General features: G+C 31.6%; 1 protein-coding gene across 1 annotated transcript in view; it reads right to left on the bottom strand.

The window, feature by feature from the left end:
- LOC107453305 (putative ammonium transporter 3) overlaps positions 1–14,933 on the bottom strand; it is a 70,485-nt gene that overhangs the window by 23,003 nt on the left and 32,549 nt on the right. Inside the window, exons 3-5 of the mRNA XM_071181744.1 lie at positions 8,819–9,038; positions 4,191–4,262; positions 3,443–3,502 (exon numbers count right to left, since the gene is read on the bottom strand). Of these exons, the coding sequence (XP_071037845.1) occupies positions 3,443–3,502; positions 4,191–4,262; positions 8,819–9,038 (352 nt within the window). The remainder of the gene's footprint in view (positions 1–3,442; positions 3,503–4,190; positions 4,263–8,818; positions 9,039–14,933) is intronic.

The following is a 14,933-nucleotide window of genomic DNA, read 5'->3' as shown; positions in this document are numbered from 1 at the left end:
GTGAGAAATGGCATGTGGTGGATTCTTTCTAGTTTTGTAAAGAGACGTTTTCAATCATTTGTACAAAAGACATTTTCGGAAAACTTGAAGACTCTTTTCATCAAATGTATTTGCACAAATTAATAGACGATCGGATAAATCAGAGTTATTTTTGATTAAAATAGAGGGTCAAACGTTTATTTAAAAAAATGCAGGTAATGACAAATTACTTTAGCATCAAACTGTGATAATCATTTATATGATCGTGGAAAATTTACTTCCCACCAAAATCGTAAATGTTTAAATTTTGATGGGGAACAATTTACCCACCTATGATTTCTGTGAGCATCTTCTGATTACTTCAGACAGTACAAAGGAAAATATTAATGAAAGGCTTAGTTTTGATAAATGCTGTACCAGTATAGGTTAACTTGGGGTAAAGAAAAGAGACCTACATTAGGGGACTATCTTCTCCTAAGTTGCTTACGATTTGCGTTTGATCATTTCGCGTCGCGTTTATTTGCAGTTTCAAATGCAGAATTTATAAATTCGGTTTTTTATGAGCACGAAGTACAATTTTGTGGTCATTATTGACAGTAGGTGAAATTTTGATAGTCCCACTCATCTTACTATTAAAGAAACTTGGCAAGGATGTCAAGGCGACAAAAATTGTAAAATGTGGTAGAAACCGCAATTCATCTTTATATATTTAATTATTCAATCGTAACTACCACCATGACTTACAATGCATATTATTCATGTTTAAAAAATAATATCAATTATTTTGAATAAGAAATAAATAAAAAACTAATGCCTTAAAAAGATGCTAAATTTAGTCCCTTTTAATAGATTTTTGCTATTTATAGATCATCACGTTTTATATTTTTAGCCCCCTGTGTCATCCCTGACATGGTCTTAAAAATCAAATAAAAGTAATAAGCTAAATGAATTTCTTTTTCACAGATCATTCTTAACCTCTTCGAGACGGGCCAGTCGTATATGCATTCTCATGGTGTCGATAATCAGGGTAGAAAAAGATAAAACTGGTAGCCATACTATTTTTATAGCAGTTAATTTGTGGGCGGGGTAATAATAGTTTGCTTTAGTTAATTCAACACTACTTAGCTCGAATTAAAAATTGTACAGTTACATTCTTAACACAGAAGGATTGGATGTGTTAGATTTAAAGTGAAAGCAAAAATAAGTATGTCAAATTAGCTATGCCCAAACTTAAGCTACTGTTTTTTTATTTTTTTATTTATTATTGGACCGTCCTGATTTTGATTCCGTATGAATACATTTATGACTTGCCCGATTAATGCGAAAAATGGCCCTATAGTTAAGGGAGTATAAAGACAAAATAACGCCCTCATACCCTCATCTTAAAATTTAACCCTTCTAAAAAGAACTTAGTTCAAATATCTTTTAATTTCATTTCTTTTTCAGGTTGGGATCAAATTCTTTAAACATCTAAAAGAATCTTTTATGTCTAACCCTTTCAAGATTACATTTCGCACCGCAACTAAACAGTACAACACGTCACGAAATTTTCACTATGCATATTAAAAAATTTTATTACATTTTACTTTTGTATCTAGAAAATACTTCACTCTGAAATAACGACATTATAAAATTAATTCATTTTATAACCGCTGTTGGACAGCTGAGCCGATTTTGAGTTTGACGCATGTTCAACTCCATAGTTTTCTAATTTTGAACCTAATACGGAAGACAAGGGAACTCCTGGATCAAGTATTGTGAGAAATTTGCTTTCGATGAGGACTTTTTGATAGAACTAAAAGACACAGAGAGAAAAACCTCCCGCGGTTAACCTGAATTTAACCCATGATTCGTCTAGCACTGAGGATATTTTACGTCAGCACTGCGGTCAGTGCGAAATTCATTTCGATCAGACATGACTGGGATTCGAACCCGGTTCACGTTCACGCTCCGTTCACATGACCAAAGAAGATACATGAAAAATCCATGCATGAAAATTCATGCATGGATTCATTCATGAGAAGTCAGATCATGAAAATTCCTGTATAAAATGCAAGAAAATTCCGGCTTCAAAACCACTTAACGATAAAGTGGTGTATTTTATATATATTAAAAGTGGTATATTGAAATTTCTTTCAGCATTAACCTAAATTTACAACCAGAACTAAAACTTCGTAAGGACCTCGGGAGCCCTGAAGTATTTAAGAAGTCAGAACCATCCAGCAGCCATGATAATTATAAATATCCTAGAAATAATAAATTAAGATAACAATTTAACGCAATATACTTAAGAATTGGTTGTCATGAGAAAGGTTGTTGTCAACGAGGGTGAATTTATCATTGATTAAAAATAAAAACTAGTTTAAAAATTTGTTTAAATTTAATGCTACAAAAAAACTATATTACTTTTTGATGCCTCTTCTATTGTATTTTGTTCCAGTTCCTTACATTTTACCCGGTCCCAAATAGTAAATTTCGATGGAAAATTTTAGTCAAGCAAGACATTAACAAACGCTACCTTAGACACAGGGATGCCACAGGCACCTAGAAAAGTAAAAAGTGGTAGAAACTCAATTCATTTTTATTTATTTATTATCTCTTTAATTATATAATCGTATCTCTCACTCGGACTTGCTTTTCAAATTGTTCATATTTAAACAAAAAATATTCTTTGCATCTTTAGTCACTAGGAAAAATTTTTTTAATTTTAGTTACTATTTATAAAATTTTGAGTCACCAATTTAGACATTTTCAGTCACTTGTAGTAACCCTGTTGACGGTATATTCTAAGTTAAGTGACATACTTACACTTTTTGTTGTTTAAAGCAGCAGTTCCCAATTTATTTTTTCTTTCAGCTACGGAACCCTAAATAATTAATCTTTTTTCCGTGGATCCCCGGCTTTATAAATAAAGTTTATTAAGGCAATAGTGAACCAAATAACCTATTAAAGATCATTTTTAAAACATTTAATTAGAAGAATTAAGACTTTTCATTGTATACCATTAATAATCTTTTAAGTTTATTACCCACAGTTAAATTTGTAGTCCTTGTCATGGAGCCCTAATGTTCTACGGGATGCCATTTAGAAACACTTGCTTAGGGAATCGTGATTGTTAAACGTTTAAAGACATTTAATTTTTCATTCGAATGGCTTATAACATTAGTTGAATTAGTTTTTCCTGACTGGTAGTACTGCACTAGAAATGGTTGATAATTAAAAATATGAGGAGATTGGGCAATTTTTTTCCAAATATTTTATGACGGACACGGTTAAGATCCATCGTTACAGAGGAGACTATCTGCACCAGCATAATAAATAAAAAATCAGCAAATGTTTGCGTTGGTATTTATAAAGATCCTGTCCTACAGCATAAAGGCAAGTGTTATTTAACTTTGAGGTATAAAATATTAAAGTGGTAAACCTGGACAACTATTTTCAAAAGTAAAGATGATAAACTCACCTAAGCACAAGTGCAGCAATCCCGCCCCCAACGGAAGAATTTATCGTCACGATCGCAGACCTGAAGTAAATGAATAACAATAATGAATAACGTACCGTAAAGATAACAATCACAGGAAGGTTTAGCGTAATACCTTAAAATAAAATTTGGCAGTATCATTACGGTATCAGTTCATAATCAGGAAAAATAAAACATTTACGTCAACCGCAAATTGGAATAGCTTTTAAATTGAGCAGGAACGTTAAATTCATCAATGCCTAACGTTCTTTGAAAAGGACGCTTAAGTTTTTCATAAAAAGTGGTAGCAGGTAACAGTGTAAATAAGTAAAAAGTGGTAGCACAAATGTTTTAATAATAGTAGAAATAAGATTGTACTGTCTACTATATTAAATTCATAATAAGAATATTTTCTTTTGAAATTAAAATCTACGCTCTGCGTCTTTTGAAAGTTATAAAGTAGTAGATACATATTACGGTTCCACTTTTTTCAACTTTCTACCTCGGAGCAAAATGTTATGACCGGAAAAAGTGGCAATTTCCCATGTACGGTAAAAATATTTTTTTAATCGAATAATATCCTCTGTGCTAAGTATAGCTTTGTAATTTCTTTATATATTTTTGCGCACTACATCCATAGCAAACTGTCTTCATAACTTCAGTTTATCTGTATTTACTCTTTCTGTACCAGTTTTGCATAACATGAGTATTCATATATTGAGAAAAAAATAAACTAAATGGCTTTCTTTACCTGGCTGCATATTTCCACTTGTGACCCGAAACACCAAATGTGCTGCCACAGTTGAATCCTAGCCAGCCCCACCTTCAAGAGAACAATTATATACTTTCACAGTAACATCTATTTACTACAACCAACAGTTAATTGTAAAACACTTTTTCAAAAAAAAGAGTTTGTTTTCTTTGTTAGAAATAAAAACAACATTCATTATTTTCCGTAATGACCACTACGTAATTTATCATTTGTAGTCCTAGTCCTAGTGTTTTGATTTTATTGGGCACCTGGGCCGCGAAGCGGCCCCTATCCCATTCATCTGGAATTTTAGAACAGTTTTGGTTGAGCAATGAGGTAAGCAGGCAATGGAGTTACTTTTATGGATCATTTGTAATATCATACCTGCCAACTCTTCCGGATTTTCCGGAAGATTTTATTTTCATATTTAAAGTGTTAGTAAATATATACTATTTTTTCTTTTATAAACTTAATTTTTAAATGATTTTGATCACCACTATTCTTACAAAAACTAAGCACATAAATTAATATGAGTTAATATCATGGTTGTCAACTTAAGTTTTTTCATATGCAACGTTTTTATTTGCTTAAAATTGAAGGTTTAATTTTATTTTAATACCACTGGGAAAAATGATAATGGAAGGAATAAAAAGTTGGCAGGTATGNAACAGCCAACGCATTGCTATAAGGTCATTTTTATCTGAAGCGAGGGAAGTTCTTTTCTAACAAAAGCCTATTTAACTTCCTGACAAGGCAATTACCTCTCTCGAGTTCTAGGAAAATGTTGCATCCAACGAACAAGCTACAATTTCTGAAATTGTTTCACAAGTTGTGGACAGTGAGGACAATGACAGTAATCCTGAGACTGTAGCTGTAACCCATGTGAAAACCTCCAATGCAATAAATGTGATACGAAATTTTTTTACAAATCATGAGGGAGCTGAGTAACATTTTGAGAAGTTATAATATCTAGAAAACATTGTTCAAAAAATGAAACCAAAAACAAGACTGACCTGCATAAATGATTATTTTAAATAAGGTAAGAGTAATGTATGTATGTGCACTTGGAGGAAATTTGTAAACAGCTTTATTGTAAATTAAATTTTTTTTTATATCTAACATTCTTTAATTCTTTACTAATTCTGTTAAAATTTATTGACTTAAACATTTAATTTATGGCTGATCGTTTTCGTTTGTATTAAGATTTTTAAAAAGTCTTAATGTGTACTATTTACGTGCTTAGTTACAAACTGCTAATGAATCGGTTAAAAGGTCACCCCGCTTATAAGGTCACATTTGCGATGTCCCTTAGGGTGACCTTATATCGAGGTCTGACTGATATATATATTCTTAAAAATAAGAAATACTTAATAAATTTCGGTATCACTAAAAAATATACTTTTACAAAGTGGAACAAGTTGGCATCTGTTTTTAAGACCAACTAGGATACAGTGAAACAATTTTTTCTAAACTCTCAATCTTGTTCCCGTTGTCTTTTCTTTATGCTTTTAATGCATGTTTTAAAGATATTTTCTTGTCTTGATTAGTGTAAAAATTGATTATTTCGTCAAATATATTTGATATATGTTTCATTATAGTCAATACTTATAGATTAATTTCAGTTCTTTAATGCTACAAATTACCAAAAGTATTTAATAAAACATGTTTTGGATTCTTTCACATTAAGTTCTTTGAATGTGTCGAGGTTAATTAAAATAAGCTTATTGAACCTATAATCACTTTATGCTACGAAAATTGAAGTATAAAATCCGCTACCCAGCATAAAAGTTGTTTAACTGAAAGAAACACTTATTGAATTCAATATAAATTATAACTACCACTACTATTTTGTAATAATTATTTATATTCAATATAAAATTTCATAAGTCTAGTGAAAGGAAGCAAATGTCTTATTCGTAATGCAACTAGTTGCTGACTGAAAAAGTTAGTAACTAGGTGTTTATCTTGAAATTATAGCTCATTCCATAGTATTAATTCTATATCTCTTTCTTTAGAAGTCTTATCTCCCAATATAAACTATTTTTATATTGGGAGTTAAGAGTTGGAAATTGTTTTTAACTAATCTTTTAGTGATAAGAGATTTGGCAAAGTTAAGTTCTTAAGTAATCTTTTTTTTTCTTCTTCAAAATAATGATATTAAGAATAATCAGTGCAGTCATAAATGCATATCTGCCAACTTGTAATCTTGTATAGTCGAAAATCTATTTTTTATTTGGCGTTAACTTTAACCCATCAGAAAGTTCGTTGGCTGTAATAGAACTGGGTGTCTGAGGCCTTCATATAAATTATACATTCGTGATTTCCACAAACATAAATAATTCAGTATACATGTAATCAGTACTTGAAATCATTCATCCTAATTTTTTTAATTGAAGTTGCAGCTATACTGAAAAATTTGCTCCAACTCTTATGAAATATTTCCTACCAATTTTTTAACCATTTAATCTATAACAGGTCCAATGCATCTTTTAGAAAAATTGCCCGCACATAATTTGTTAAAATACTTTCAACATCGATATTAAAAGTTTATTTCTAGTATCTCATTTGCTCATCTGAAATTATTTTTCATCGAATTTCTAAACAATTTATTTTGTCGAAAATATTAGATAGTATCCTCCCGATGCTCATCTGTAACAATCCATCAAGTTTTAGAACAAAATTGAGGATACAAATAAGAACAGAATAAGTTAAGGACTTGTTTATAAATTTTAGTTTCAATACACTCGAGTCAGTTTTTCCATTATTTTCACAAAACAGTGAAGAACACTAATTTTCCAACTAAATAAATCTCTAACCTCTAAAGGCTTAATTTATTCCGAAAACGTGGATAAAGTAAGTTCATTGCATAAAAAAATAAATATACGACAAATAAAAACAAATAAAAAACTACGATAGTTTAGTTTCTGTTATAAATATCAGAAACTGAAGTTTCCAATTTTATTTCCTGAAATATATCTCTTAAGTTATTTATTGACAAATTATAATAACACAGGGCTGCCAAGCTCTCCGCTTTTTAGGAAATTTCTTCAAATAGTAGCTAAGTTTATGTTTAAACATGTAATTCTTTTTCTTTTCTCTTTTTTGTAAATTTAATTAGAGTTTCGTAAATTTAATTAGAGTTATCGTTATTAGAGTAAACTTAAAGTTATCCACACTACTGCTTGAAAAAGATTCAGAATATCATGGACTGCACGTATATATTGGCTCAATTAGTGAAACAGTGTTTTTAATTATAGGAGAAGTAACTTCACTTGAAAGTTTTTCCTTATTATTAATTTCAAAGTGTTCTCAGAATCTTAATTCGTGCGATATTTTCAATAGGGTCACTTTAAACAACGCCTCCTTTAACTGAAAGCCTCCACACGGTTTTTGAAGTTATACTTCTTATGCGACTTCCAACAATGTTGCGTTAAACGTTTAACACTACATTTTTATTGGCCGGGAAATCACGTGGTAGAATCCAGTTTTCCCTCATTCATTTCCATATTGTTTTGATTCTCACTAGCATAAAAATAATAAAAGTCATAAAAGTATTGTTTTTCTATAAATATTTTCTTAGTTTGTTTTGATACACATGTAATTTAATAGGGTAGTATTTTTTATTTTCAAATTTAGTGGATAACAATTGTAAAAAATGAGTGAAAACAATCCCACGGACAATGCGACGGATTTAAGGTTATGTCAAGGTACGTCTCTTGTGAATATCAATTGATTGNAAATATTATACAGAAACAAATTCAATTACTTGGGTTAATTACAGTCTGTCCATTAAATGTGGCCAATTGGAAAGTCACTTCTTACAGCACATATTTGAAGATTAAATATCAATGGGAAGTATGCGTCTATTTTTAATTATATTATCATATCTTGGCAAAATAGTCAACACCGCAGTACAAAGCATTTCTTCAATATTATTTAAATCTGATCAAATTTATGGTCTCTTGAAGACAAAAACGTCGTTTAAAGCAAAGATCTTTACCTATTTTCAGATATATTGAGTTTATTTGGAGATTGTAAAACTATTATAATAAATTATAAAAATATCAAAATTGCTTAAGTTTTTAGCCACCCTTACTGCAGGTGAACGGGCTCCAATTGGGGTCATGATCCACAGTTTTAGAAACTCTAATTTGAAATATTTAACGTGGTTTATTCTGCGCTTTTATTATGCATAGAATTAGCTATATATTGGACGAAGGATTGAAGAACAAAATTTTTTTTTGCTGCTATACAAGTACTTGATTTTACTTATTGCGGGTGAGAGGATTTTAAATCTGATTTTTTTTTTTATGTCTCGTAAATGTTTTTCAAAATGATATTCTTAGTTTAGCTTATTTTTTGTCTGAATGTATAAGAGTTTATAAAGAGCGGATAGGTTTGTATACATACAAAACCATTTGACTGTTCCTTTTAAAATAACTCCGAACACATACCTGCCAACTTGTACGGTCGTTGAAAAAGATTTTACAAAAAGCTTAGTGGATGGCAAACCAGCTATTGGTAAGAATATCCGAATGTTCGCTCTTCTAAAATTTTACACAAATTAACAAAAACGGAAGATTAATTTTTAAAAACCTATATAACCCGTAAGATCAAATGTTACTTACCAGAGCATGAACATCCCAACCAATGCATTGGTGGGTGAACCCAAAGAGGGATTAGAGTGATTGCCATTTTCATAGCGCCCCAAACGAGGCTTGAGCATTATGGCAGCTACAAGTGCTGAAGCTCCTCCAACAAGATGAACTGCCGAACATCCGGCTATGTCCACAACATTCAATGAAGATAGGAAGCCACGCTTTGTCCACACCCATCCTAGTGTGAAAAATGAATTATTTTACTTGCAGGACAATTTGGTACTTGCAATTCGAGAAGAAGTAAAGTGATTATGCACAACCTTGTGATTTAAATCAGACTTAATTGGATACCTGTGAGTGACGTCATGCGTGTTTGTCTAACCTGATTGGTTTCTGAATCGACGAATGACAAGATTTACCTAAGAGGGCGTCACTTGCAGATATCTAATTCTAATACCAGCTGATTCATTTTACTAATACGAGTGTGTAGGTGAGTGACAACTAATTATTTTTTTATTTAGCGACTTAGCGAAGTTAACTGTTTACGAAACTTATGTGCCGCAGTGGACTGATCGAGGGTGTGCGGTATTGGTCCTCGTTAAACTGTTCTGCCGTAAAGTGCTCGACTTCGCGTGCAGGTCGTCGGGCTACCGAAGCGGGGGTGCCTTCCCCTCTGCAGAGGATCAAAATTGTGATGGCATGTCTTTGGATCATCCTCAGGGGTATTTCCCAGACCGTCGTCAATAGCCCGTCAGGCAGCTCTAGTTCGACATAAATTAACGACAAACAACAACAGCGAACCTTATAGTCGGAATGTAAATATTTGCCTCAATTTTGTTCCAAATCTAAACAAATCCCGGTTTTGAAGCGTGAAACACTAGAACACAGTGAACCACAGTATAACACAGTGAAACACTAGATGGCGTTACGCGTTGCGTAACACAAACGGTTGAGCCTCGTTCCTGGCTACGAATATCAACAAAAACAGAGGCAAATATTTACATAGAAAACGAAACAGTTAAGAGGCACCACTCATCAATCGTCTCTTACTGAAGTATGTGTCGAAAACAATCCTTTATTTTTACAGATCTGCCAATCTTTTAAGCTCTTGGTCGATTTTATTTTCTTAATTTTTAAAATGGTAATAAAACATATGATTTAACGTTTGATTCAAAATTATTTAAAGCACCAATACTAAGATTTTAATAACTTAAAGATGTTAAGAGATATATTATGTATGTTGCGATATTTTAGAGTGCTGGTGAGATTTTAAAAACATTTGCTCATATATACAACACTTGCATATATTGTTCCTCTGTCGGTTTAAATATTGCGGAGAAACTGTACTTCCTGATTTACAGCTCTACTTTTTGCACTATCGTCAGATAGCTTAAAATCTGTATGAAATTCAGCAAAATATACGACTCATCCATAAAAATAGACACGTGGCGCAGAGTTCTCAAATAAATGAGACAGATTTAAAGTGAAGTAAGACTACATATTACAGTTTTAATATAATCAAGATTAAAATTTATTTATGTTAGTTGAATCCTTTAGTAGTTTAACCCATTTTGACCTATCCTGACAAATACGTCACTCGAATTGCGAGAATTCTGTGATAATTATTCTGATCTGAAAAAAGACTGTTTTCGCATCCAGCAATTTTTCTTAACTCTTTTCAAAATTCAAGTTGTAGCTAACATAAGAAAATATTCATTTAGTCAAAGATATAACCTCTTTTTAATAGGCGCTTATTTTGCATCACTGCATATAAAAAATTCAGACTTAATGGGTTAAGACAACATGGAATATGGAACTCAGCTCACCGTTGCCTTCAAAATATTCACCATTTGAAAGTAATTAAACATGCAAACATTTTTTTTTACACACTTTACCCGTGATTGATAATCTCAAATATAAATATCTTATAGTGAGATCGTGATAATAAACGGAAAGTAAAAATTTGAAAAAATATGGAGTGATAATTAAATTGGGAAAATGTTGAAAGAATATTCTCTTGCTTTAGATTATAATTTATTTCAAATTATAAAGGTTTAAAAATCTAGATGTATCGAGTGCACAAGTCTCGGCTCCCAATCTGAAGACTGACCAGATGTGAATAAGAAAAAAACATAACAGGTTTGAAAAAAAACTCAAAGTTATCAACGAGAAAAGGAAAAATTAAATAAATGTGAAAAACAGCACTAGTAGCCACCTCACTGTATCAGTATTAGACAGTGATATTGATCTTCTATATTTACTTTCAATTTGGTCACCAACATTCAATATACTTTAGCCGCTGAGAATTTATTTATTGAATGTTCTCATAACCAAATACCCTGATCATTTCCACCATCAATGTTTATTGTAAACACTATGCTGTTTTGTTTTTTACTCCTTCCTCCCTATGTTAGTTTTAATCACCCATTTTAATTCTGATCACGCTTCATACTTTCATTTCCTTTGCTTTTAACCTTTGCTCTGACTTTTTATACTTTTTTTTTCACTTGAGAACTCTATTAAAGGCCTTTAACGTCTTGTCTCTTGCCTTCACGCTTTTAAAGTCTTTTTGTCTTACAGTAGTGCCATCTATGGCCAAAAATTCAACTTCTGCCACACACATACGTCGCAAACCATTAATAGGTTGGACCCAATCATATATACATTCATTTATTCACAGATCGTAATTTTGACCTGAATCAGAGAACGATCAATCTCCAGTATTCCCTGAGCTATGATTTGTTATGGGTACATGGAGGACTTAGTGACCCGGCAGATTTAAACTGCACGAGTCACCATTTACTAGACGAGGAGCCTTCTACCGGCGGTGATCGAACACTCGAGCTTTTGAACATGTACCCAACGCTCTTCCAACAAGGCTATCCTAGCTTTACTATGATAAAAAAAATTATGAATGATTCATGAGCCGTAATGGCTCAGGGGATAGAGCGTTCACCTTCCAATGAGGTGATCCGGGTTCAAATCCCAGCAATGGTTGTTCGATTCAAATTTCGCACCCGGCTTGCACCGAACTCAGTGCTGACGTAAAATATCTTAAGTAGTAGACGGATCATGGGTTTGAGTTTCCTTGCCGTCAGGCTAACCATGGAAGGTTTGCGTGGTTTTCCTCTCCATGTAACTCAAATTCTGGTTAGTCCCATTTAAAATGTCCCCCATGAAGGCAAATTTCTCCCAATGCTTGATCCAGGAGTTCCCTTGTCTTCTGGAGTGGGTGCAAAATTACAAGGCTACTAATTGAACATTAGTAGTCGTAAACCCAAAATTGGGTAGGTTGTTCAACAACGGTTATAAATATAAATAAATATAAGTGATTTATGCATTATAAGTTTTATTACAAAGGATAATTCTTTTTTAAAAAAATACTCAAAAGAGTAGTTTGTAGAAATCAAATGCTTTGTCAATTTTCTTAAATACGCATTTTGAGATTCATCCAAAATAAAAAGCACATCGACAATATATATTCATCTATAAATCGCTTTAGGAAAAAAGAGTTCTATGGAAGAAAAGTAACGAAATCTGATCGCTGCCTATTATCCGGAGCAAAAGCTGTAAATTTCGGAATATTCTGAAACATGATATTCTCAAGAAAACTGGAAGGAAAAAAAGGAAAGTGGTGTTGACAAGCCTTATTGAAAATTATGTAATAAACATCCGTGATGTTGCTTCATTTGTTTTAGAAAAACTTTTAACGATTTCTGAGATAATTTATATGCTCATTTAAGTTAAGATATTTAATGAAATTTTGGAAATCTAATCTCTTACATAAGTTTACGGATACCATAATAACTGTTAGTTAATCTATTTGTTTATTTAATTCATCTTATCAAATATACATTATCTAAATGATGGCTCTGTTATTATGAATCATTATATCACATAATTAAAAGATTTTAATTTGAATCATAACATGTTATGCCTGTCAAGGGACTCAACTTTATAATTCACTTGTTTTTCACATTAATGGCGTTGTTTTTCTAGGGCAGATGTTCCAAAACTTTAGGCTGTGGTACTCTTATAAAATTTCTAACTGTCGCACGGAACCCTAGTCGTTTCTAGGGGGATTTAGTACATATGTTACAAACTTGAGGAAAAGTAAGGCACATCATTATTATTGAAAATTACACAGAAATCCATGATCAGTAATATCACTAAACGCCGCTGATTGTGCTTCCTCGATTAACACATTTATGATTAATTAACTCATTTATGCTACCTTTTGGCTCTATCTTTGCGTAAAATTATGCTTTTTCGAGAATAATAAACTATTTTTTTATAACTGCAGTGAGTTTACAACGGTTACTTATGACTATCAGGCCTATTAAGCCTAAATTTAGCAACGCAGTCTATGATAATTCTGAAAATGGAGCAAAACTTCAGTATGGAGAAAATCCACTGTTTTGAGAAAATGGAAAGCATTTGTGTTCTAATTTTTTAATCTTTAAAAACTTACTCCAATGTTGCATTATCTGGGCTCATATTAAAAATAAGAATAAGGCATTGATTTTGATACTTATAATCTAGGTAGAAAAATGTCACAAAATTGACGATTTAAAAAAAAAAATTTTGATTATTTATAAAGCATTCAGGCTATTTGTCTGTTCTGAAGCCCAAACTATTCTTCACGGCAAGAAGGCATATATATAGTTTGAAACTATAACTTTACTTCAAGCGTAAGGCATTTAAACTGTGACGATTTTTTTTCTTCTTGTTGGCGAAAAACTTCAAAAAAAAAAGTTAATTAACTTATTTAAATTTAATTATAACTCATTTGTGATCTTTTCGTTCTATCGTCGCAAGAAATGATGTTTTTTTGCGAATAATAAGCTATTTTCACAACTGCTGTGAATTTGCAACAGTTACTTATGACTGTTTAGCTTATCTTTAGTCAATCAATCAACGCCAAACGTCATTATCGAAAAAAATCAACCGTTTTTAGAAAATTGAAAGCATTTGAGGTCTAATTTTTTAATCTTTAAAAACTTTCGCTAGGGTGGAAAAATATCACTAAATTGACAATTTAAAAAAAAAAAGTTTAATAATTTTTAAAAATATTTTCTTTGTTTCTAGTAACCTCAGATATGCTAATTAATTCGTACAGACGATAATTTAAGTTTCAAAATCAGACACGAAAAACGTACTTTTTCTGAATAAATATACCTTTTTTTAGACGGATTCGAATTTCTGATCCCAAAACATGGGTAGCCACAATCTGGGAAATGTGGTTTGATCAGGATAGCGGTCAAACATTTGTATCCTTTAACGTTATTTTTTTTCTTTATTTTGCGTATTTTGCCCTATTTCGAGAACTTTTTAACTGAATTCAAACATTTTTGCACATAATTATTAAATTCGTTTATCAAAAGATAATTCAATCCGAACTATAATCTTAAGTAATTATTTATTATTTTTTATTATTATCTACATATGAAAATGGCTGAAAAATTTTGAATTGTAAGGTTAACAATTTTTTACTCATTTTAAAGAAAGCAATTTTACATGATAAAATACAAAATTTGAGTGACATCGGTTGAATAGTTCCAAAGAAATCAGAGTTTTTTGATTTTTAAAATTCGATTTCTCAGGAACTATTCGACCGATTTTGAAATGAATAGATAATCTCTACCACTTCCTGCATTTTTTCGTCGCCCGTAGCATTCCTGGTTAAGTGATAATAAATAAACAAAATTATGTTTCATTTTCGCATTTATAAATTTAGATATGAAAAATTTTAACTACCGCTAAATATGAATAAATTTAAATAATAAATATATTCAATATACATATATATACTGCTTCGGAATTTAACTCAACTGAAAAAGCTTAAAACAACTCAAAACAAGCTACTAAGACGTATCACAGGCGCTCCATTCTATCTACCAAATAATGCTATCAGAAATGATCTGAAGATAGAAACAATCAGTGAACTAAAAATCTCATTCTTTAGTAAGGCCAAAGACCCAGACCCAGTAGGCTTTAATGAACTCTTGAATAAGGACTTACTTCCTGATATGGTACAGCACAATCCAATTACCTCGTTCTTATTATCAGATTGCATCCTCTCAAAGCGTTATAAATAAATCCCCCTCCCCCCATTATTACTCCCAGAGAGGTGAAAGGACCTTCA

This window comes from Parasteatoda tepidariorum, chromosome 6 (assembly GCF_043381705.1).
Source record: "Parasteatoda tepidariorum isolate YZ-2023 chromosome 6, CAS_Ptep_4.0, whole genome shotgun sequence".
Lineage (NCBI taxonomy): Eukaryota > Metazoa > Arthropoda > Arachnida > Araneae > Theridiidae > Parasteatoda > Parasteatoda tepidariorum.
Note: the sequence above shows the minus strand (reverse complement) of the source record. Positions and strands in the feature narration are given on the sequence as shown.